Consider the following 27,039-nt stretch of genomic DNA (forward strand, 5'->3'; position numbering starts at 1 on the left):
AACTTTTTAATTCAATTTCGTTTTTTCCTAATTCAGATTGAATATCATGCGATTGTAGATATTCAAACTGAATAATGCGATTGCATTCTCTAAGGGAAAATTGATCATTAGATTTAATGGTCAGATTAATTTACCCGAAGAACATAAGTTGAACAGATCAAAACTACTGCGATTGCATAGTTGAGATACTGTATTCAACCAAACGCTAGGCGATAGTCTAGAGAGGGTTTCCAATATAATTTGAGCATTCCTAATTTCGATTAGGGTTAATCACGAATTGATAATTATATCTTTTTATCCAATGACGAAATAAATTAATGAATCCTGATTCCTTAGGTTGATTGCTTTTTAATTCTGTTTTTTTAAATCTCTTTTTCAAATCTGTTTTTATTTAAATTTCAAATCAACAAAATCCCATTTTCCCTTTATATATATTTTACAAGAGCGTTTCTGATTTCTAGCAGGTTCTTTGGCAGACGATCTGAGTTGTCCTATCACTACGAACTTAGAGCTCGATAATTTGCGTGGGTTCGACAACGCACGTTAGGGTAAGGCCCCCGCCTTGGAGTAGTGGATAACAATGCTGATTTATTTTATTATGATTAGACTTTGTGATGACATGTATAATTATTAACATGCCTAATTATCTTATGTTGAGATTATATTATGTAGGCTCATGACTGTAGTATTGGAGGCATGGATTAATTACTGACGCTTAGACGTTTTGGAAATTAATATAGACTTGATGTATCTATTCAGTTATTTGGGCATGGAGCCTTATTGTTTAACCCATTGAGGCGATTGCAGTCCGTGTGGGACTTGCAAGCTGACTGTTAATTATTGTATCTATCAAGTTATTGTATGTGTGGGACTCATGTTCTCAGTTATTCGAAATACAGTCGTTATGATGTCCGTGAGACTCCATCAGGAATGACACTTGAGGTCATATCCGGATGGTCAACGGCCAATAGTGATGGCTAATGGTTTTAATTAGTAGACTTAGATGTTAATGTAATGCTAACGCAATGTGTCATATGAACGCTTTTAAAATGTTTTAGAAAATATTTTGGAAAAAGTTTACTTGTATTTTTTATAAGGCGCTTTATTACGTTTTTTAAAATAAAGTCTTCCGCTGTATACGCTAAATATCATGTATGTTAACAACCGGAGTACTACGAGGTGTTACATTTAACAAATGAATTACATACATGATATTCCACGGTACCAATATAGGCATACAAGCCTTCCAATTAAATTGATACAAAAGTACAACTCCTTCATGAAAATCTCTTAGGCTGCAAGTCATTTAAATAATTGCAAATGACTAATACTTCATGAATAACTCTTAGGCTTCACGCCATTAACATATTACAACATATCACATGGCATACATATCTCCAAATTAACATAATTGATGTTTACAACATGTTTTCCAAGAATATAACAGTTATACATAATTACATTTGTTTCCAAATGCCATAAGGTAAGAGATTACAAATTGGCATACAAGCCCTTCGTAATTCACAATAGACATAAAATATAGTCTTCCAATCAAATGATCGATTACATATACAAAACAATAATCATATGCATCAATTTAAAATATAGCATCATCCTGCTTAAACCAGCCTCTTGCCTAGGATAATGTCCTCTGCACCACTCGATGTACCTGAAAATTAATCCCCACACTGGGTGAGATACAATCTCAGTAAACCCAAGGTCCTTGGAGACTCCTCTAATCCTGAGCTCACTTCCGTGATATGTAGGCATCAAAATGGAATTTTGAAAACAAGCTCACAATAACTAGCATATATCCATGAAAGGTGTATCAACACCAACCAAGCCATTTATTTGGACTATCAGTCATCCCCGGAATGTTGGTATTAATCATAATCGAGCCACCCTTTTGGTCCATCAGCCATCCTCGAAATGCTCATATCAATTAATTCTGCTGGCCATAATATATCCAATCATGTAGCCATACATGACATTTTATAATCTCAAGCTCAAGCAATAACACCCAATTTTAACACAACCTATTCCAAGGTAAATAATTCCATTAACAACACATCCAACATACAATACATGAAAACCAACTCAAGTCATCAACATGCATAGGCTCAAAAGCTTACCTTTTTTGCTGATTTTTAATAACCTTATCGTAATGATGGTTTCTCTACAAAATCACCATAAAAACAACAACCCTATGCATAAAAGCATGTGCTCAAGCATCAATCAACCAAAACTAAAGTTCATTTTCGGATTTTTCCAAAATCCCACCATAATCCCTAACCTCAAACATCCAATCTTCAAGAAAACTCAAAGAAAACAACCAACTAACTGTAGGTACCCCCAAAGGCTTGAAGAAATGACACCCATGAGCTCCAAAAATGGAGAAAGGCACATTCCTCTTTTACAGACCTATGGATGTTCAAAAACTGGGTTGGAGAAAGATTGAGTTTCTTCTTAATTTAAAAGCTCGAGATAGAAGTAGGGTTAGTGTTTATGAAGAAGATGGGGAAGTTGGGTTACACTTGGGTTGTCCAAGCTTATTCTTCTAGGAACATCAATGAAGGTGAGGAAAAGAGAGATTTTTGGCTAAAGGGTAAGGTTTCACGAAATGGGTATTTGAGTTAATGAGGATATATGGTGTTTTAACCATTTTTGGCTCTGCTTGCTGAGATGCTAGCTACAACAAGAAAATCAGCGAGTTTAAATACTCTTCTTGATGAAATGCTCTCTATAGCAAGCAAATCAGCGAATTTTGAAGTTTTGCTCTCACTAGACTGCTCGCTACATGAGCGAACTGACACTGATGCTGAAATGTCATATTGCTTCAAAATCATTATTTCACCCATCTAATGACATATCTGATTACAATTAGGGTAAATTAATTATGTAGGTCATTATAAGAAAATTTTATTAAACATCTCCAATAAATATTTTTTAGGCATATTAATAATAATCCTCGTTTAGAGATAATAATCTTAGATCAGTCAAAATATTTTGAAATAATAATAATAATAATAACTTTTCTTATTATAGATGTACATTGTTTTGACATAAAATTAACTTCAAGAATACATACATATAGAAAACTATGTATTAGAAATGTAAAACATTGTTATTCAAAAAAAAAAAATGTAAAACATTGATATGTGAATTATTCTTTTTCTCCAATCCGTTAAATGCTTATCTAAGAATCAGATACATATTGATTATTCACCACAGCTTAAAGAGTACTTGCATTTTATACATCAACTCAATTTAAAGTCAAGATAGGCTCACTCACTTAAAGAGTACTTACAAATAATCCTCATTTAAGATATTTATAGAATTTACTATAAGTAGGAGTATGATGTATCAAGTTACATAAATATTTTAAGTCTGGCCTATTAGTTGGCTAAATTATAGGCCTTATCTAACTTAAATTTAAAATGTAGGATAGTTAATCTAGCTTATTAACCTTTTTAAGTCTATAAATTATACTAAACCTAATTTGTATTCATCATATGAAAAGTCAAAATTTCAATAATTAATTAAAAAAATCAATTGATGATATTATATAAAATATTTGCAAATAGACAAAGAAATTATCTATGAAGCACCGACACTTCAAAGATCTTGACGTGTCATGTCCGACACTTCCCGACACTCTCCGACACTCCAACACGCATTGTAGAAACTCAAAAAATGGTTCAAAAGTTGCATTGCGTTGTATTTTTAGTTCCAACTAATAGATTCGTTAGATTACGATTATAATTTTATTGAGTTTAATATAAATATTTGGGATATCTTATGTTTCTTTGCAAAGTTGATGGGTATTATAAGTTTAACTTCATTTTTTTGTTAAATTATTGAATATTAAATATAATATACACTACATAAATAAAAAAAGTATTATTTAATATCACAACGTATCCTAACGTGTCAAAATCTAACTGTTTTTAGAATTAACGTGTCGGGGTGTCATATCGTGTCGTGTCACGTGCCCGTATTGGTATCGGTGCTACATAGGAAATTATAAATATTTTGGAATTTATCTCTTTCATTTTTTTCTAATCAATTACTAAAATATTTAACTTTTTCCATCATAAGTAAAATCATACTTTAAAATATTTCCTTATATTTTTAACCACCAATCAAGTATACCATAAGATTTTTTTTTCTTTTTGAGTCCATAGATTTGAAAAGATAAATTACTTATCTTTCCTTTTATCCCGGGTGAAATACAATTGGAGGAACCTATTCAAACCCCTTGTAAAATAAGGATATATAGTCCTACGTCTAAAGTGCCAATAATAATAACATTTCTTATTTAAGATGAATATTTCTTTAACGTAAAATTAACTTCAGGGATATGTCAATTGAATTTTTTTCTTGAATTATTAAATGCTTATCCAGAAACCAGATACAATATTAATTATTTACTTTTACTAAAAAGAAAATTAATGAAATATTTAAATTTAACAATTAAATAATTAATGCATTCAATTAATGATAAAAAATATAATAATAAAAAATTGTTCTAAAGTGTTGCTTACTTTATCAATATAAATCAACAAAAAAATAATAAAAAAATTGGGGCAGAATCTCAAGTGACATTAATCACCAAATCCTTCTTTTGTTTGATAAGGACTCTTAGCCAATCAAATTGTGTCGCTCACATTATAATTCTTGGTTATAGAACTTAAACTCTGCGTTTCTCCACCTATTATAAATTCAGAGATTGTCTTGCATTAGTCCTTATTCGAGTGTAGGATTCAAGTATTCAAACCCCGATATTTGAACTATTTTCTAGTCTTTAAGGGAAGATGAAGTTGTGTTTTCAAGCAAAGGCTATGGAGCACGGAGATTCCTTCTTTTCCCAACATGCAAGCTCAAGTTCTAGTAAACAATCTATAGAAAAGAAAAAAGAAACTTTTATATACTTCTATGTGAATTTTCTTTTATATAGACACACTTTTAGACTTCGCGATTAGATCGATACCTATCTTGGATTTTGGTCATTGCAATTGAAATTCTTATTTCTATTTTTTTAACTTCTTTTTTTAGTTTTGTTTCTAGTATATATATATATATTTATATATATTTATATATATATATATATATGTATAGCTAGATTTATGGCTATAGTACAAGTTGTATGATTGGTACTATTTCAACAGTGTAGGTTGAGTGAATAGTAACTGACTCGTGTTGCTACAGTTCCTGCCGACACTTTGATTACATCACTGCCTGCGTCACCTTTTTCTGACATCATGCTCGTGTTATTTTGCCATCAGCGCCACTACAGTGATTTTCTTCAACAGTCTTCTGCTAAGTTGATTCCAAAACAATCATCTTCATTTTGATAGAAGTCATCTGCTGAAGAGGAGATGGATGGAGAGGGAGAACCAATTTTCTGTTTAGAACTTCCAGTTTCTTCCTCTTGAATGAGTTGGAGGATGCTTTGCAAATTTTTTGCGAAGTTTTCCTTGCTGGTTGAAGCAGATAGTGCTGCTGTAATTTTAGCCTTCTGATTCAAGAAAGTGCAATTTGTTGGATCAACTGTTTTGATATGTTTTGGATGTTGCTTAAACCAAAGCTTGACATTTTCTGGGCAAGCTCTAGATGCATCAAATTCCGTCCACCACTTAACAAAAGCTTATCGTCTAAGTATTGGGAGTTTGGTGCCAGATTTATCTCCATAATGATACTGCCATGAAAATATCCATGCCAGAGAAAATTTAGAGAAAAAGTAAAGGTTTAATGGAAACGGATATGATATTTTGTCAAATTTTTCTGAAAAGATTGTTAACCCTTTGAACACCATAGGTGGAAGGATATCAATAATTAGTCCAAAATAATCCCACCATTTGATAAACCGTTGAGGAAATTTATATTGCACATTTTGCTTAAAATAAATTAACCAAGAGTGTTTATTTTCTTTACTTTGCATAAAGAATACATTGATTTAGGCTAATTCATAATTCCAGTAGTTATATCCAATTGGATCATAAGGTTGGGAGAATTTGGTAACTTTGTTTAGGTTTCCATATTCTGATGGGGTAATTACTTTCAGAATTTGGATGGTTGAGTGAGTTATAAACTCAGGGTCTTTTGGACTTCTGTAATGTTTGATTGAAATAGAGTTTGAATCAAGTAGAACAAACTCATAGAAATTTTGGGATTTATTTGAAGAAAGGGGTTTGAAATGGAATTGATTGCCTTTGAAGTCTTTGGGAAAAATCTTTGCAAGTACTTTGGTTGGCTTATTATCCCAATAGGCTGGTTCCATTTGAATAACTTGAACTTGTTTTTTGGGATATATGGTGTTTGGGCTTTTGATTTTTGGGTAAAGACTGGTTTTGGTTGAATTTCTAGGGCCTTGTTTGGAAGGTTAGAAATCTGTCTGTTTTTAAGTTATCAATCAAAACAGAAAGACGTTCTTCCTGTTCATCTTCTGAGGCTATTTCAGCCCATGATTTTTTGGGTAGATGGGTCAAGCATATATCTTGGAGGGCTTGTAGGGTTTAGATTGGCATAGCATAATCTGCTTTGGTTTGTTTAGAAGAGGAAGTATCCTCAACTCTTTGGGTGGGTGACCCAGTTTGGGGTTGGGTTGATGACCCAGATTGTTGCAGGGCTGGAGACCCAGATTTTTGTGATTTTTTAGCTAACCCAGCAAGGATTAGGTTTCCTTTTCTCTCTTTGGAAGAGGTTGATTTTATCGATTTCAGCATTTCAGGACACTGTTTATCTTCCCTGCAGAAATTCACGAGTGAGATAATTAGGGAGAGAGTTTGAGGTGCCTTTGAGATATTCTATTTCAAAATCAAAAACACTTAAGATTACTTGCCATCTAGCAAAAATTTGTTTAGATGCTAAATTCTTTACAACTTTTTGTAAAATGTCTTTTGCAGATTTGCAATCAACACGGATTAAAAACTTTTGATTTAATAAATCAAATTGAAATTTTGAAATGCTAAAAACAATTGCTAAAACTTCTTTTTTTACAGTGGAATATTTTTGTTGTGCTGATTTCCAATGTTTTGAAGTATGTGCAATGATATACTCTTTGTCTGAGACTCACTGTTTGAGAATGCCACCATAACCTATGTCTAAGGCATCAGTTTCAAGAATTTTGAAAGCCTGAGGATTGGGAAGATAAGACAAGGAAATAAGGTCTTTCTTAAGACGATTATGGAGAGGCTTGATTAGATTATTAAGCTGAGGAAAGAAGTCACCTACATAATTTAGACAACCAAGAAATCTCTGTAATTGGGTTTTATCAATAATTTGATTGGGAAATTTGTCAGCAAATTCAATGGCTCCACAGATTGGAGTAATAGTCCCTTGATAAATGTTATGGCCGAGGAATCTGATTTTTGTCTGAAAAAGATTGATTTTTGATTTAGAAAGAGCTAAGCCACTCTTCTTAATTACATCTACAAAAATATGAAGATGTTTGAAATGTTGATCAATAGATTGAGAAAAGATAAGAACATCATCAATGTAGACGATGATGAAGGTTGAGTATGGATTGAAAATGTCATTCATGATTCTCTGAAATTCAGAAGAAGCATTCTTCAGACCAAAAGGCATTACTTTCCATTCGTATTGACCAAATGGAACAGTAAAAGTTGTCTTGTAACATTCATTATCATTCAGCTGGATTTGCCAGAACCCAGATTTCATGTCAAATTTCGAAAAGATTTTTGCTGAGTACAAACGATTGAGAAGATCTTTTTTATTTGGAATCGGATAACGAATCGATTGAAGAGCTTGATTAAGAGGCTTATAGTTTGTAACTAAGCGGGGTGTTCCACGCTTAATTTGTGATTGTTTGTTGACATAGAAAGTAGAGCATGACTAAGGACTCTTGCTTTTCCGGATGAGACCTTTGGCTAACAGATCAGCAATTTTTTTTTGACAAAAGGCAAGAAGTTCACCACTCATTTGAATTGGACGAGCTTTGGTTGGGATTTGCCTTTCATTGAAGTCTTTTCGTAGGGAAGATCTATGATATGTTTTTTCCTTTGCCAAAAAGCAATTGGAAGATCAGAACAAATTGTATTCTAGATTTGTTCAAACAAGACTTTGATTTTTTGTTGAACTTCAGGCTGCTTTAATTGATTTTCAATATTCTTAAAATAAATTTCTTCTTTAAGGAAATTGATTTGTTTTTGTTTGTGATGGATGAAATTCAAGTCTCTTATGATGGGTTTTTTTAACAAATTTGAAAAGAATTGGTTTGTCCAGATGATAAGTAATTATACCTTCATCTGTGATAGTTAGAGGAAAGAGAGATTTGATAAACGGAGTTCCAAGAATAACTCCATTTTTGAGATTTTTAACAACAAGAAACGATGTTTCAACTTTTAAATTATCATTTTCTATGATTGCTTTAGGAAGTTTAGAATTGACTTGAAGTTTTGAACCACTAGCAGTGCTAAGACGTTCAAATTTTTTTTCAAAGTATTTAGTAGGAATTAGCCCTTCTTGAATGCAGTTTGAATCTGCCCCTGTATCAAACAGAGCTTCAATTTCAAGGTCAAAGTTGCCTACATTAAGCTTGATTGGGATGTAGAATTTTTGAATTGTTAATTGAATAATTAAACTTAAAAATTCTTCATCTTTAAGATTCTTATCCTCATCTGGTTTAGACAGAGTATTTTCCATACTTGTTCCTGTTGATTCTTCATTTTGTAATTAAAGAAGAATGTTCTGATGAGTTTGTTGTTGTTCTTTGATTTATTTAACTTCAGTTTTGAGAATATTGATCTCATACTGAAGATCTTGGACAGTTATTGGTTTGACAATAATACTTTTTTTGAGCTTTTTAAGAGTATCTTTGAGATTAAATTTATTAGGAACAAACAATTCTTTAGATTTAGAAGAACTGGTTTCTAACGATGATTTTAACTTTGCTAAGTAAGCTTTCATTTCTTGAGGATCACTGATTGAATCTATGACTTCGAACAAGAGATCTTGTTCTTTAGTCACTACATTAATTTCCTGTGAGGATTATGAATCCTCACTAGAAGATAAATCATCTTCTTGGATTTGATTTAAGTCTTCAGAAGATTCTTTTCCAGATTCTTCATCTGAGGTTTGAATTAGAAGATTATTGATTTGTTCTTCAATAGATGGATCGAAGTTTAAATTATTTAGTTTCTTCTTAAGCCTACAATATTTACTAATATGGCCAGGTTTACCACAGCTATAGCAAATTGTTGGCTTGATTGGCTTGGATGTATTTTGTGATTTATTTGTTTCAGTATTAGGCTTAGGATTTTCGTTTTTAAACATTTCATTGTAATTAGGTTTCTTACGAAAATTCCTAAAAGTTTAAACTTGCTTGTGTTCCTGTTTTTTATGTTTTTTAGTTTTTGTAGCGCAAGGTAGACCAAATTGTTCACAAAATGATCCTAAGTCTTTATGATTTTGAGCCTTTTCTTTTACAAGTTGACGTTGGATCTTATCATCTTGACAAATTTTTAAAGCTACCTTTTGGATATAAGCAACTAATTGTCCATAACTTAATTGCTCATAAGGAATATCTCCAGTTGCTGATTGATGACAAATTATATCCCTAACTTTGTCTCCTAAAGATTTTGGAACAACAGTTAAGAATTTTTCTTTCCAGAAAGATTGTTGACTATCATCTCGAGTGTAAACTCTAGTAAGGAATGTATCTTTATACCTACGAAAGTCAGCTAAGGTTCTACATTTAAGATTGGATAGGAGTTCAGCAGAACGATCTTTCCATAAAGATGGATCACTAATAAAATGTTGGATAATGGTGAAGATTAGTTGATTAACATCATCAGGAATAGTTTTTCCATCAGAAGTTATTAGAGTGCATCAAAATCAACTTTAACGGCATTAAGGACTAAAATTTTTTCATCTTCAGAAAGATAATTATCCCACCAACCTTTGAGTTGACCAGAGAAGCCAGAGACAATAATATTGACAATGATTTCTTCAGAACAGTTATGAGAATTTTGATATGCAGTTGCAACCATAGTCATATGGTGCAAAGTATTAAGTATGTTATACTCTGATTGACTATCTACGTTCCATTCATAGGTGTTGTTACCATTGAAACTTTTGAAGCTTGTATTCTTTTCTTCAAGTAGAAGATCAGGAGTAGTTGCCTTTTGATGGTAAAGTTTGGATGGGTTTCTCCAATTATTAATACCAGTTACAGGATTAATTTTGATTTCAGATTTGTTATCTGACTCAGGAGATTCATTATAATGATTCAGAGTATTGACATGTTTTGTTGACCGAGTGTTCATTTTATGAGACTGTTGAGTCTCTTGATCAGAATGTTGCGGAGTATCAGAAATGGTTAATGTACTTAATTTCTCATCAATTTTCTTAAGAAATTCATCCTGAGACTGAGATTGAGCAGGTTTTAACTTTGCAAACTGGTACTGAATTCTTCCATCTCTAGGGTTCTTAAACCCAGGAAAACTGGAGAAACTACTTTGTTCCTCACTGACATGTCTAGAGAAAATGTCACTGTGCCCAAGACCATCCGTTGGACTGATATAGGGGTTTACATTTCAGCAGCTCCTGTACGTGCAACAATCAAATACTTGCCATATATATACTTGAAAGCATTAAATGCAGGGAATCATATATGGTATTAAGCGACACATGTTTGTAACAATATATAACATTTATGCAGCTGCTGTACGTGCAACAATCAAATATCTGTAACATCCCGTTCCAGACCAGTTTGTTATCATCACATATGGTATTAAGCGCAACATGTCTAATTATGTTAACCGCGGAAGCTTACTTTATAGTTCACTAATAGCCTTAATTAAATCGTGAACAAACTTTTTCTCTTTCAATTTTATTTCAATTCGCTAATCATTTCTTGTTCAATTAAAACTACTTGATACTTTCTTGTGCCTCCCATGTTTTCAAAATAAACAGACGACATCTCCTTTGTATTTGGAGGTTGTGGGGATTATTCCCACAGAGAAAAGGTTACCTAATTGACATTTGATTATATTTTATACAAGTCACACACATACATGAATCTTATTGCCTGGCAATCTATTGCTTAGGCTATCAAATACATACGATTTCTCAAAATAATACCAATATAATTATTTACTTAATTGCGTCAATTAATCAAAAGAGGTGCAAATAAACAAATAACATAGCTTATACATATATTTCACTAACACTGCATATAGACTATCCAAGATGGCATAGACACTTCCTATGCTCTTCACAACATATCATCGGGTTATATGCATCAAAATAACAGTCATGCACATATTAGAAGATAGTCTAAATCATATATCATGTCATCAAGGCATAATAACAATCATGTCTCTTGCTACATGCACTATCTCTATCCTAGCCTCCTGCCATGCGATGCCTCAACACCATCGAGCTCTGTACCTGAAATGTAAGTCCCCACAGGGGGTGAGATCAACCATCTCAATAAACTAGGGGTCCTTGGAGAGCTCCTCCACCCCTAAGTTCACTTCAGGTATAACTACAGTATACAATAATATATATGCATCAGAATATGTATATCAATGCATGTGTGCAATAATCAATCCTACTGGCCAGAGAATATAACAAGTATGCATTATGCAAGGAAACACCGTCTTGCAACATACTGTATGAGGAAACACCATCTCATACTATGCATAAGGAAACATCGTCTTATGCCTCACACAAGAAAACACTGTCTTGTGTGGCACACAAACATACATACATATACATGCAAGATATAACAATTTATTTTCAACATACCATATCAAACTACCATCCTCCCTCGGAGTCTGGTGGAACAAATGAGGGATTAACCCCAAGGATCGAAAGCTTACCTGTCAAGCACTGTCCTCCAATACACTCCTTGTATCCAAGGGGTCACAACCACAATCTCTCACAATATTACATCTTATTCCAAATACGTGAAGACAATCAGCACATATATATTAGTCTACCACATTCAATTTTCAAGACTACACATAAAGACACCTACACTTGATTTTGAGTCCAATTTATCAAAGTGTCCTAAATGGCGATTTCATAATTTTTCCTTTTACGGGGACCAATCCCAAACATATTTAACAAAAGAAGCTATATCCAAATCACTCTCTAACTATCCATACCATCAAATCCCCATTTATACAACCTTAAATTCATGCATTTTGTCCAAAATCACAAGAAAGAGTTGGGGGAATTACCTTGGGAGCCTCAAATCACGAAATAGAAGACAATCCAAGCTTCCAACAAGGTCACAACCCTTCCTCAAGCCTTAAATCTGAAAATGGCAGCCATGGGTCCTTCAAAATATGTTTCACTCACTCCCAAATACAACACCACAATGGAAAAAGATGAACAAATGGGTGAGATGAAAGGATTTGTGGTTGGTTGCCTTTGATTCTCAATGGAACGATGAAGCAAAGTAAAAGAGAAAAGAGAAAAAACTCCCTTTGGTGGAGAGGAAACAGCCACGGGATGAGAGAAAGAATGAGAGAAACTTCGTAAGCTTTTGGCACTTAGTGATTTAAATAAACCCAATGGGTATAAGCTCATCTATCCCACCCACTTAACTCTCATTCTAACTTTACACATTGGTTTACAATATTTTTGTGGTAATATTTTCATATTTACTTTCACTTTTTGAGTAACTTTATTTACTCATTTTTTTACCACTTAACTGTCATTTTAACTCTCTTTTTACCAAAGGTGATTTTATTTCTTTTTCTTCTAATTTCTTTATAATTATTCTTCAATATTATGATTAAAATCGTTAATTCATAATTAAATTCACAACTATATGTGAGGGTTATTATTCATAATTAAATTCACAACTATATGTGAGGGTTATTATAAATATAATTATCGGCTGTGGCCTGACTTATTTTCAAAAAATAAAACCCTGGTTAAACCTATTAGCCTGTTTAAAAAAAAATTAGACAACATAAATTTATCCAAACAAAATATACAATCAACAACAATAGTATTTTCATAAATATTCATAAATTCAATGTATATCCAAACAGCATAATATAGAACAAAATCATTCAAAAAGTCTGTTTAACCAATAAAATAAGGTGAAATAGATTGAGGAGAGAGAAGAGGCTATTACAAGTACTATAAAAAATATAAAATAAAAATAAAAATTAATATAATAGGTCATCCTGAGAGGCTCTAAGGCCGAGTTTTTGAATTGGAGCCTGAGGTCTTTATATTAAATGATCTTTTATACAAGTCCAAGCCTGATTCTAACAACCAATTTTAGAAATGTAAACTGAAGCCTTCACGAGCCGAGCTAAAGGCCCCTGATTCGTTTATCACCCCTAATAGACACATATAAAAGTGCATGGGACCTATGTGAAAAGAAGAGGGAGAAAAAGAAAACATAAGCCCCCCATATATTTTTATATGTATTTAGGAGATAAAATTATCTTTTACAACCCCATAAACACTAATCCCTTACCCAAATCATTGTTTGAAACTTTCCAAATGGAAAACCAAATATTCGATCACCAATCTTTTTTTGTCTATTTAACTTGAAAAAAGAAAACTGAGTTAGTTAATTAAGCACAAATGCAATTATACTAATTCAGTTTCGTGTGGTTCAACATCCCTCCCAAATTAATCATTGCTATGATGATATTAGAGAAGGGAAACATTAAAAAATTTCCTTATCTTCCAAGTTAAAAATGATGACAAAATTACATCTTATTTATAAGGGCAAAGGGCAAATCTCAATACATAAGACTCTCCAACTAACAAAGGTAGAAATGAGGATTAATTGTATACAATTTTATCATTATATTTTTATAAAAAAACTATTTTCAGACTCAAACATGTGACGTTGCGGTTAAAAAAACAACCTTACAGCTGCTAGAATTACATCTTAACTCACTAGAATATAAAACATTACAACAAATTGGCATGTTGAAGAATAATACTTCTCTTCCAACTAAAAGAGAGAATTAAAGTAGAGGCCCTTGTTTTAATCATGCAAAGCTGAAGGAGATGAATACAACTAGAGCCAGTGCTGTTGATTTGATGGCAATAGAGCTTGGCAATCTGCCATTGTCCTTCCTTAAGAAAAGGCCATGGTAAAGAGGCAAATTGATGAGAACCAGAAAGCCACACAATAGAACTTGCAACACCATTTTCTCATAAGCTCCAAGACCACCTTCCCTTAGGACTGCATCCTTCAACACACTAAGAAAACAAAACAAATTGAGCAATGCAAGTGTTGCTAGTATAGTGAACATTGGAGAGGAGGTTCCAAAGTCCATAATTTCTTTATAATGGCGTTTGGAAGCATCTTCTTCTGTAACCTTAGCTGTGATTGTAAAGGCTGAATTTGAGTATCCAAAAAGCTTCAAGATGGTGTCAATAAAGGCAAATAGGTAAGAGCTTGTTCTCTTGTATAACCATATCCGTAGGTCATTCCACCAACCTTGAAATGTGCCTCCAGAGAACAAAAACTCCAACAAACTACAACTAGTTTCCCCGAGTATTACATATGCAAAAGGTATGAACCATGGACTTGACATCTGATAAATCCAACAATAACCAATTTAACACATGAATGCTCAATACATTTTTTGTATTTGCTTAGAAAAATCATGAACATATATACACATTTGTGTAGGTATGTGTATGTATACACATATTAACAGGGTCGTAACAGGGTCTAACTTACAAGTTATTTTGGAAGTCCATGTATGATTTTGGGAAAATTTGAGTTAGTTCCTTAAAAAGCTTTTCCACTTTGGTTTGGGTTTTTTATTCCCAAAGTGAACATCTTATTATCAAACACATCTTGAAATCCCAAAGTGAAAAAGAAAATGAATTAATGTAACAATGAGTAAAATAAAATAGCACAAATAATAGCCTACTTTTTTTTATCTACATCTCTATAAACTATGAGAAAATAGGAATGAATTCCTTTTATTTAATTAAATTAAGCACTTAGAAAAGGGAATTTTTACCTTTGGAAACAAGGGAATGCCTTTAAGGAGATAGAGTGAAGGGATGATGCAGTAATATAGTGTTGCCAAACAGTTAGGTGCCCATAAGCCATAAATACAATATCCCATTTGGAGTCCAAAATTGATCCTTCCAAGAGCATACCACACAGTGCTGTACTTGGAAAACAAAATTTGAAAGTGTCCTTCAGACCATCTCTTATGTTGAACAAGTGCTTGAGACAAAGTGGTTGGAGCTACACCTAAGAAAGCCCCCCTTGGTGGGTTGCAGTACACTGACTTCCATCCTTGGCATTGTATAGACAATCCAGTTATCACATCCTCCACTGGACACCCATATTTCAAACCTATCTGCAATTCAGAAAAACATTATGCAGCTAAATTTAGTCACAATGTTAGAGAGTAAAATATAATATATTAAAAAGACCATCACCTATCACCTTAAGGTTTTGGGTTGAAGTGGTTCTTAACATGGTATCAGAGCTTAAGTGACCATAAGGTTGCGAGTTCGATCCTCACTGCCCTCCACTTTCAGGTGGAATTAAGAAAAATACAAGGCAGATCAAAAAAATTGGGCTTGTGTAGCACAAGATAGACCAAAAATGGGCTTGTGTCATATCCACGCTTCAAGCCCAAAGGACTTTTGCGTGAGGGTGTGTGTTAGAGAATAAAATATAAAGTATTAAAAAGACTATCACCTATCACCTTAAGGTTTTAGGTTGATTTGATTCTTAACGCACAACATATTTACTCTTATATAATACTATAAGGAGTGTGTGTGTGAAAGAGAAAGAGAGAGAGAAACCTCTTTTCCCCATAGTGTGTTTTCTTCGTAGGTGCAGCTTGCAAGAGCCCTTGATTTTTCTTCTAGTTCTTGAAAAATTGCTTCTATGAATTGGTCATCTTCGCTCTTCCAGTCATTCCTGTATTGATCACTGAACTTCATCCCACAGAGACTATCTCTCTTGTGAAAGCAGCCAGTTCCTATATACAAAGGGCCACCATAACCGTCTGCACCATGGAACTCCACCTTCATTTCATACATAAAAAAACCACAAATGTTTAAGCTATTAGGTAAAGACACAAATAATTATCAACAATAATAACATAATTTATAAGCAGAACCGCAAGGGGAAAAAAACTCTCCCTATCAAATTTTTAATACAACTGCCTAATTGTTGAGATATATAGTCTAACATTGGTTGTATGTGCAACTAATGTGGAGTTTGTACATGTTGAGATATATAATCGAACACTGGTTGTATGTGCAACTAATGTGGAGTTTAAAAGGCCTTGGACACTCCCACCCTTTGAACTAGCTTTTGGGGTGGTGTATCCCAAGGTTCTTTACCTGGTATCAAAGCTTGAGTGACCATAAGATCACGAGTTCGATCCTCACGACCCCCTACTTTCAAGTGGAATTAAAATAAAAAACACAAAAGGTAAACCAAAAATTGGGCCTGTGCAATTCCACGCTTCTAGCCCAATGGGCTCTTGCATAAGGGGGCGTGTTGAGATATATAGTCTAACATTGGTTGTATGTGCAACTAATGTGGAGTTTATAAGGCCTTGGACACTCCATCCTTTGAACTAGCTTTTGAGGTGGTGTAAAGGTTTTTTACACTAATCAAACTCGAGACCATAGGTTAGAATTAAAATTTAATATTTAACTTGTTAAGCTTTTGATTCTACAGATAGCTTACCTCGCTAGCTGATAGTAAAATACTTCCATATAAATCATTCTTAGTGACATTCTCATAATGCTGTGGATACTGAACAAAAGCAATTTCATGGCCTTTCTCTTCATCCATGAAAAAACAGAGAGCATCCCTCACAGTTTGTGAATTGTTTGAATACATGTCACAGTCGACATTAAGAATGATTTTCCCGTTGCTGATATTTGAAGACACCCTTAACTGCATTTAGTCCAAAGAAAAGAATGTGAGCTATTATTATACTTCATAGTTCATACCAACAAGCACATATTTCATACTTCTCACCATTTCCGGATCCAGGAAATTATATCACGGTGGAGGGAAATTTATATTACTATTGTAAAAAAATAATGTCAGTTTTGGTTGGATGATCACACTAAGAGCCTGTTTGGATCCTCTTATTTTTAAGCTAGAAGCTACTTATAAGTTAAAGCTAAAAAAAAGAGCTTAAAAAAAAGCTAAAAGCTGTTTGGAAATTACATAAAAATTTTAGCTTAAAATTTACTTAAAAGCACATATTTTAAGAAAATTATCTCTCTCTCTATCTTTATCACTCTTCATTTAAAAAAAATACAAATTCAAGAAAAACAGATAAGAGCTTAAAAAAAACTTCTCCTAGGAGCTTTTAATTTTCAGCTTTTTTCTTCATTATAGAAAAAAGAGCTTTTCATTATAAGAGCTTTTCCCAAAACCTGTTTGGCCTAACTTATGCTTATAAGTAGCTTCTAGCTTAAAAAAAGAGGATCCAAACAGACACTAAGAATACAAAAATACCTATTAAGAAAAACCTAATAAAATTACATAATTTTTTGGAAGAACCTAATAAAATTACCTAATTTTTTTGCTAATTTTTTGGTTGGAATGTCAATTTTTTGCTTTCGGTGACAATGGTCCAATACACCTTCTATTTCAATGAGGAACAACCTTAATACCCTATTTTGTTTGTAAGATCAATTTTTTATTGTTTATTTCATGCCTTCTGGTGTTATAATTGCACTTTCTTTTATTTCTTCATAATCTTATTTTCTCACTTAGCTGTTATTTAGCATAAGACATAGTAAATTAATTAATGTGTTATTTGTCTTTAGCATTTGGTTCCAACTAATAATTAATAACTATTACTGGCCTTTTTTCTTTGCCAACAAAGTCAAAACTTAAATACTCTTCTCCTGAGTTCTGACATGACAATCTGTATAAATTTTTAATGATTTCAAAAAAAAAAGATAATCAATCAATATAAAACCAAATTCTAAACAAATTTGATAGGTAGAGTGAATATGCATTACTAACTGAACTCTTCTTTGTATACAACGGAAAAGCCAGCTTTCCACATTGTTGAGGAGGGTAGCAGACCAAGAACAAAACCTGCCATATATGCTGGCAGGTTGAATCTGGTGCAATGAACAAGGAGAAATTTTTTTTTATGAATAGGATCGCTTGTGTTTCACTTTTTAAAAGCATTTTCAAAATTTTGTTTTTACAGACTATGTTGCATATCATATAGAATAACATATTTTCATATTTTAAAGGGAGGCGGGGCCCACCCTATCCCCCTATGTCTGCTTGTCACTCTTAACTAATTAGGCACCATATTCATACAAATTCACGACCATGTTTGAATCATTGATAATGTGCCAAATCAATTAATTTGTATTCCTAGAGTGATCAAATAGCACCTATGGAGTGTGCACTTTAACGTGAACTAACTTTTTGTACAAACTAGCGTTAAGTACAATTTTCTAAATTTTATACATATAAAAACTATCAAAGATTAACCAATATAAATAAATAATAATTAAAACTATGAAAGAAATTTATATATATAATATATACCAATGAATTCATAGCTCCAGCTTTGAAATTATGGTGATATTGGGGCCTCTTCTCGCGAGCCAAATACACCAGAGTTGGCAAAACGAACCCATCTACATCTTTTGAGTTATTTGGATCATTTTTATGAAGTAGTATCTAGTAAGAAAATCAAAACATAAGTGTAAACAAGCATGCATCAGGGCATGCGCTATGGTGACAAAACTACTACACAAAATTGAATTGAAAATGCTTAAGAAAGCAATTTACTTGAAGAATTGTGTCATGGTCACGTCGAGAAGAATATGAATCCCACTGAGAAAACCCTTTATGCTTTAATCGTGCTTCTTTGGGTACACCACCCAACTTGGTTGCATCTTCAATTCGTCTTTCCATTTCGTTGTATAGTTTCTACAACATGAAACAAATTAAGAGAACTATAATTCTCTATAATATAAGAAGATAAATATTATTTATATCAAAAATTTAAAATAAAAACTTTAGTCTATTGTGTTTTGTCAGTTTTTTTTCATTTCAAACTTCACTTCTTTTTTCTAATCATGATTGATCATGAAGTATTCGTAACAACTTTCTAATAAAAGCTTTGGCACCGTGTATTATTGTTATATTCAAAATAAGTAAAAAAAATATACATTTCTAGGCATGACTTCGAATCTCGTTGACCAATAAGGATATGTAGTTTCTTTGAAATCCTCAAAGAGATCAAGATATGTCCTCACCTGATGGAATACCGATATTTAACTTTATCTATCTACCCAAAATAATATACGAACGCTATAGTTAATAAGAAAAAATTATCTTATATCAAAATAGCATGCATGTTAATTACAAGCTTCAAAGAAAACTTTTTTTTTTTTGGGTACAATTATATTCTCATTCTCATTCATATTAATTCATATTAGTAACTAAAATTATGTGTTAATTAACAAATCCTTGAAATTCTAGGTTCTAACAATTCAAATTTAGATTATTGATTACTATATATATATATAGGGTTTATCATCTATCATTTAACATGACCACAAAAAGTTTCCTACACACACAATATTTTGTGAGGCCCGCAGCAAAAAAAAAAAACAAACTTCGGCACGCAAAACGAATCTCTATAACATAACACAATCATTTTTCCTACAACATAACTCTTATAAAACCCATATATATATATATATATATATATATATATATATATATACCTTGATAGCTTCCAATTCTTTGGTTTGATTAGGCTCACTATTAAAATATGCAGCAGGGGACCTGGGTTCCACATTGAACCTCTTGCAGAATGGAACCCAATGCTTTGCAAAGGTAGAAGCCTCTAGCATAGCATAGAACGTGATTTCTGAGGCAGCATCATCGGAGAGATACACACTTGTCTTCTCAGCTGGATAGTCATAAGCCATAACTGATAACACTGTATTAATCACCATCATGGATGGCTCAATCTCTGGGTCTGCTGTGCATACAAAGATGTCCACTCTTGGCAACCTATTCTCATATCTGTTCCAAAACACACACATATCAGTTTCCAATTCATCTTTGTTAAATTAGATAACGATTCATGACGAATTTACGCCGGTATAAGTATTGCTATACCATTTATTAGCTGTTAATTCAGTTATACTAAAAATTGAGTGTTATATTTCTTATTGTTATGCTCATATATTAGTTAAGTAAATTGTTATGTGTCTGTGTGAGAGAGAAAAAAAAATATTTCTTCGGTAACTTGAAATAAGTTTATCTCCGGCCACCCAAAACTACGTCGTTTTGTTTATTTATTTCTTTATATTAATTGATTCACCTTTGAATGATTATGATTTCGTTTTTCTTTCTCTTCTTTTATCACCATTGATCCATCTTTGTACAGTTATGATTTAGTAGTCAGATATAAAATTATCTCAAGCAGCTTGAGAAATGATAAGCCCTATATATATATATATGGAGAATGATCCGTTTACAAACTTTTTTGACAATTTTTTACAAATTACATTTTCTTCTCCCGTGAGAACATAGTGAAACTAGTGTTCTCCCAGAAAAAGATAGTGTAGTTTGTAAGAGTTTTTAAACAAAAAGTTTATAAATATAACATGCCCCTATATATATATATATATATATATATATATATATATATATATATATATATGGAGAAGGATCCGTTTACAAACATTTTGGACAAATTTTTACAAATTACACTATCTTCTCCCGGGCGAACATAGTGTTCTCCCGGGAGAAGATAGTGTAGTTTGTAAGAGTTTGTAAACAAAAAAGTTTGTAAATATAACCTGCCCCTATATATAGATAGAGAGGATCATTTGACATCAGTGTCAAATTTAAAGTTTGACACCTTATCTGAGAGTCATTGGATCAAAAAGATCAACGACTCTGATTTGTAAGCATGTGACACTATTGATCTTTTTTTATCTAACGGCTCTTAGATGAGATGTCAAACTTTAAATTTGACACCGGTGTCAAAGGATCCTACCCTATATATATATATATATATATATATATATATATATATATATATATATATATATATATATAGAGAGAGAGAGAGAGAAAATGTTATATTTACAAATTTTTTGTTTACAATCTCTTACAAATTACACTAAGTACAATCAATCATACTTCAATTAAAAGTGTATGACTGGTCATACTTAATGTAATTTGTAAATCTCACAGGGAGAGTGTTTGCTAAAATTTGGTGTTTGCAAAGAGAGTGTTTGCAAAAATTTGAGTAAAAAATAACGATATAGGACCTTTGAGAGAGTCTATTCTTGAAGGGTTGCCTGAAGACAAGGTTCCATCGGAGTGCTTGAGTGAGTACCCAATAAAAGCCAAACCATAGCTCTGCACCAAGCAAACCAAGACATGCCCATTTTCCATCTTCACCATTTCTTGTTATGTGGCTCAACCTGTAAACCCAGATGAAACATATACTCACAAATAATGAGATTGCAAAGGTCCTATAGATGAGCCTCCCTCTTCCCCTTCTTGTCTCAAATAATGGGGAGTATTCACCACTACCCATGACTATCAATTATATATGTCTATCTCTTGCAACTTGTTAATTTGTTGTGCTTTTAATTGTGGTGCATTGTTATTCATAGCCAATATATATATACAAACGCATTGCCGTTTGAAAGTTCAATAATTTTGTCCTTTTCTGGTTGGAGTTATTGTGCCTTGTTTTTCAAAGATTAAACTTGCTCTGGTGGCCATCAAAAAGTAGTCAAAGGTAAAGTGAGAAAAGGCTATGATGAATGCAATGACGATAACGGATAAAATTTGGTGTGACTAACTACTAATAGAGGTAGGATCCTTTGAAATTTGACATCTTATTTGATAGTGTTAGATCAAAAAAAATTAATGGTATCATATACTTACAAATAAAATTCGTTGATCTTTTTGGATCTAATGGCTCTTACATAAAGTGTCAAATTTTAAATTTGACACTGATATCAAAAAATACTGCCTCCTAATAATATATCATTTTCATAAAATAAATGTTTACAATATAAATCTAAAAATTTATTTCGACGGAGATTTTTTAATGCTTTCTATCAGGTCCTCACGTCCTGTGTTAAGCAATTCGAATTGAACTCGTGATGCTATAATCATATAACCTCTAATATCATGTTAATAATTATTTAAAATAAAAGCTTTAACGGTTAGATAATGTTCTTTTTAATATTTATATATTTATCTAATAATGCACAATTATATAATCAAAATAAATAAATAAAATTTGAAAGAATAGAGAGACTCAAATTCAAAATCAGATTAATCAGATCTGATACTTGTTAAAATCTATAAAAATAAATAAATATTTACATTCTTTTTAATTAACCTCAATCACAGAACAGACTCTGTGCGTATTTAACAAAAAAGTTTTTCTATTTGATGTTTAATAAGTGATATTATAAACTTAAACAGATTATTATGAAATCAGTTGAATTACTGAGTTATTAACGTCACTAATTTAACTAGTATATAGATTATTAATTTAATTATATTAATTAAATTTATATAAGAATATATAACAAATATAATAGTTAGAAGTATTAACAAATATATAATTATGACTTAATAATTATTACTGTATGTATTATTTATTAACAGGTTTCAGACCCAACAGATTGGGGGTCTAAATTATAATAACGTAAGTATGAAGGTGTTTAGTATAAAAACAATTAAGATAGACTTATACTAGCTAGAAGAAGGTAATGTGTATTTTATCCAATAAAAAAATAAAATAAAATTGTCAATAACTAGTATAAGAACACAGGTTAATAAAAAAATTCAGTAAGGAGTGAATTTTTTTTATATATTTTTAATATTCTATTATTTTTGTTTTTATTTCTTCTTAACAAGTGTGTTACCCTTATTGGCAAAATCATATGGTTAAACTCGTTGGTGCTGCGATTTCTATTCCCTTATATGAGATACCAACATTTAAACATTTAATCTCGTCTAAATTTTTGTATTAAAAAAAAAACTCTAAGATAAGGCTCTCACCTGAAAAAATAAGGTTGCCACTAATTGAAGAGTTCAATGTACTGAATATAATATGGTATTCTTGATTTGGAAGTCATTAGAGGATGCAAAGTCCATCAATTAGACAAACACAAATTGACTTTGCGTACAAGAACGTGATCCGAATTTGTCCACAATGACCGCTCAATTCATTTTCCCATTGTGATTTATGATTCATCATTTGATGTCATATGATTTTAAACTTGTTATTTAGATTTATTGTGCTTAAATAATTTATTATTTAACCCTCCGTGATTTTAAATTTTCACTCATACCCATTGTAGTTATAAAAATATATCGCTTAGACCCCTTGTGGTCTTATATATACATAAATTATTTTTTTTTAACTTTTATCTTATATCATTATTATATTATAAATTAAAATTAAAATTATGTACCAAAAAATATAAATTATTTAATTAAAATTAAATTAATAATAATATCAATTATATCCTTATAATTTTATACATATAATTTTTTTATTTCTCTCTTTTTTATTTTATATCCTCATCTAATGCATTTAAGGCAAATAAATAAAAATAAATTTTAAAAAAATTCACTTATTTTTATCACAAAAATAAACTCAATTCAATTCAAATATTAATTTATTTTATCTATAAAATTATCTAAAAAAAAGTAAAATCTTATTTTGATAATACATATTTAATTTATCTTAAATAATATTTTTAAATTTTTTAAATATATTTTTAAAAAGAAATAAAAAATTAAGATAATTTATAAATTAATTTCAAAATAAATAACTTGAAATATTTTTTGATTTAAAATTTAATTATATTTTATTAGATAAAATCATAATTATATAAAATAAGATTTAGAAAAAATAAAAAAATTTAAATTTATAAGATCACAAGGGGTCTAAGTGATATTTTTTTATAACTACAATAAATATAAGTGAAAATTTGAAACCATACAGTATTAAATGATAAATTATTTAAACACAATAGATCTAACTACGAAATTTATAACTACAAACGATCAAATAATAAATTATAAAACCAGAGAGGATGAAAATAAAAATTTTCCTTAATTATATTAGCCGAAAAGATTAGGACATGACACAACGCAAAAAATCCTCTATGAAATATAAAAAAGGTCAGATAGTAGAAATAAATAAACAAACAAAATTTTAAAATCGCATATAGAGATAGTGTACGACTTGCACATGGCAAATACTTATGCTTTTTGATCCTTTCGCCCCTCATTAATTAATTAATAATCAATTTGCCCCTCCTCCAAAACTATCCACCATCCTGCCCTCATTTAGTCGATTAAGGTGAAGTTTTAGTCGACTACATTGTCAAAATACAAAAAAAGTGAAGCCTGAAATTTAATCGACTAAAAAACCATCTTGATCGATTAAATTTTGGGGAGGTTTAATCGACTAAAAATGTTATTTAATCGATTAAATGTCTACAGATTAGTTTTTTAAAAAAAAAACCCCCATTTCGCGAAGGGGTTATTTTCAAACCCTAGTCGATTACAAGAGCTCCAAACCCCTAAAATATCACCTCATCCAGAATCGACCCAAACCCCTCCCCCTGGCCGTCCGATTGCACCATCAAATCGCTGCACCTTGTGAAACTAAGTGGGTAGGTAACGTTTTGGCACTTCCATTGTGTTTTATCTTTTGGTTATTATTTCTTCTTCTTTACATGATATTGCACCATCAAATCACTACATTTTTTAGTCGATTAAATCAGTACAGGTTGATCGATTAAATCATTGCTTTTGGCACCCCATTCTGTTTTCCTCGGATTTTTTTGACTTGGTTGCGATTCTACATTCATGGAATACGTTAGTGTGACTTGGGGAACACAATTTGTGATACAAAAAAACAATGTGGACGTTCTATTCCGATAACGTGCACGTATTGATTGCAAACGTTGGTTTAGGTTCCCCAAAACATGGTTAATTCATTTTACATACGTATTAGTCATTGTTCTGAGTTACTATGGACAATTGTGACATGTTGTGCTATGGTTTGAACCAAATTGATCAAGTTAGTGGAAAAGTACCATTCATGGCATTTGTTAAACATTCCATGTCATCGGTTAAAAATTTGGATTGAAAGCAACATAAAGTATCATAAAGAAACATAAAGCAACATAAAGTTTACAATACACAGTACCATAAAAGAAATACATTAACTAAACCATAAACACATGAACCGCCTCCCATGGTGCCTCCTAACATCAAGTTCATAACTGAATGCACAACATTGGTTCAACTCTGTCTAATCCTCATAGGACATGTACGTTTTTTATGACCAATTTGTTTGCAGGTGCTACATCTACTCTGACTACTTATGGGTTGAGACTCAACCCAATCCATCTCATTTTGTATCCTTGAAGACTTCGGTCTTCCTTGTGCACGTACCAAAGATGCATTTGGGATAATAGTTGGGCCATCTATTTGTGGAATCAACAACTCATTACCCATTGGATACCAATGTGCAGCATAGACCTTGTCAATTTGTGAAAATGAAAACACAGGATCGACATAGTCATAGTGGTTCAATTTTTCTACCTTGCACACCGCTAACACATGACTGCAAGGAAATCTTCTAGCTGTGAACCGTCCACATTGACATTTGCGATTGAGCAAGTCCACCCTCATTATGTCGCCGGCGTCATGCGTAGATTAATTATAGGCATCCTCAACTTCAAACATCTGCAAGTCTCTATCAAAAACACGCACATGGAGACTCATCGTTAACTGATCATTCTTTTGTATATAATCCTCAACCTTTTTTGCAATTCTCCAGCCTTTTGCCATTGCTTTTTGGATCTTTTTAGTCGATTAAACCTCCCCAAAATTTAACCGATCAAGATGGTTTTTTAGTCGATTAAATTTCGGGCTTCACTTTTTCTGTATTTTGACAAAGTAGTCGACTAAAACTTCACCTTAATCGACTAAAGGGGGGCAGAATGGTGGATAGTTCTGGGGGAGGGGCAAATTGGTTATTAATTAATTAATGAGGGGCAAAAGGGTCAAAAAGCCCAAATACTTATGTGCCAAATGAGAGACATTTGCACTTAAGGAGAATGCACATTCTCGTTACTATGAGATTGGTGTATGATTTGTTGCAGCATACTATGTGACAAGGTTTGATGCAAGGACACGCTCTGGGAAAAAAATGTGTGTCGAATATGTGTTAGACACTAGGGTTAGCAAAATCGAGTGGGTTGGCTCGTAACCTGCCAAAAATGAGCCGGGTTGGGTTGGCAAAAATGAGCTGCCAACCCGACCCGAGCCAGCTCGTGAAAAAACGAGCCAACCCGCGGGGTCAAACGAGGCAGCTCGCGGGTTGAGATTTTTTTTTATACAAAAATACAAAATATAGTATACAAAATTGGACAAAATCCACACGTGTTGTCATCATTTTTCTTTCTTATCTAAACTTAAGTCCCTAATCTTCTCCTATTTTTATATTGTTAGGTTGTGTTGCCTCTGTTTGGTTCAAATATTTTACCCACTTAGTAGCAAGTGGTTCTGATTGTTTCTTGATGTTGATGCAAATTTGTTGTGAAAAAAATTCGAAACTAAAATATTTTGCTTTTAATTCTCATTTTGTAACCCTTTATTTAAGTTGATGGAAATCACATAGTTGGTGCATTAATACTACAGGGTAATTTAAATAGGCTGAAAATGAGCCAACCCGCGAGCAATTTTCGAGCCAACTCGCGAGCTATATTTTCAAGGCAACCCACGTGCCATTTATTTGAGCCAACCCTAACCCGACTTGGGTCGGGTTGGGTTGGGTTTTTTGGCTCGTTTTTTTTTCGAGCCAACTCCAACTATAACACTTCGCATTTCTAAAACCTATATTACTATATTAAATGTGGATTAAAGGTTAGGATTAGCGAAAATCCTGAAATTAATGTGAAAATACAAAAGAAGGGTAAAACGATAAATAGCCAAACACGTAACCCTAGGAAGGTAAAATTGAGTAGGAGGTC

At 32.1% G+C, this 27,039-nt stretch overlaps 1 protein-coding gene across 1 annotated transcript; it reads right to left on the minus strand.

The window, feature by feature from the left end:
- Positions 1-6,515: 6,515 nt before the first annotated feature.
- Positions 6,516-21,554, minus strand: LOC133297940 (cellulose synthase-like protein E1). The gene is made up of 10 exons (XM_061497173.1): positions 21,283-21,554; positions 19,720-20,023; positions 18,776-18,916; positions 18,530-18,664; positions 16,685-16,897; positions 15,787-16,011; positions 14,985-15,332; positions 14,001-14,546; positions 7,076-7,194; positions 6,516-6,747 (listed from the first exon to the last, which is right to left on the minus strand). Exons 1-10 carry the CDS (start codon positions 21,552-21,554, stop codon positions 6,516-6,518), a joined length of 2,535 nt encoding a protein of 844 aa, XP_061353157.1.
- Between the last annotated feature and the right edge of the window lie 5,485 nt (positions 21,555-27,039).

This window comes from Gastrolobium bilobum, unplaced genomic scaffold (assembly GCF_033153095.1).
Source record: "Gastrolobium bilobum isolate Gb01-03AN ecotype WA unplaced genomic scaffold, APGP_CSIRO_Gbil_v1 utg6197, whole genome shotgun sequence".
NCBI classification, from domain to species: Eukaryota; Viridiplantae; Streptophyta; class Magnoliopsida; order Fabales; family Fabaceae; genus Gastrolobium; species Gastrolobium bilobum.

Bases quoted from the DNA above. Each gene is read 5' to 3' on its own strand.
- LOC133297940 (XM_061497173.1), bottom strand. From the start codon at position 21,554: ATGGGTAGTGGTGAATACTCCCCATTATTTGAGACAAGAAGGGGAAGA. The intron at 18,665-18,775 runs GTAAATTGCTTT...TTTTCTTACTAG, and splicing joins ACCATGACACAATTCTTCAA to ATACTACTTCATAAAAATGA. The intron at 15,333-15,786 runs GTTTCTCTCTCT...TCTGAATTGCAG, and splicing joins ACACACTATGGGGAAAAGAG to ATAGGTTTGAAATATGGGTG.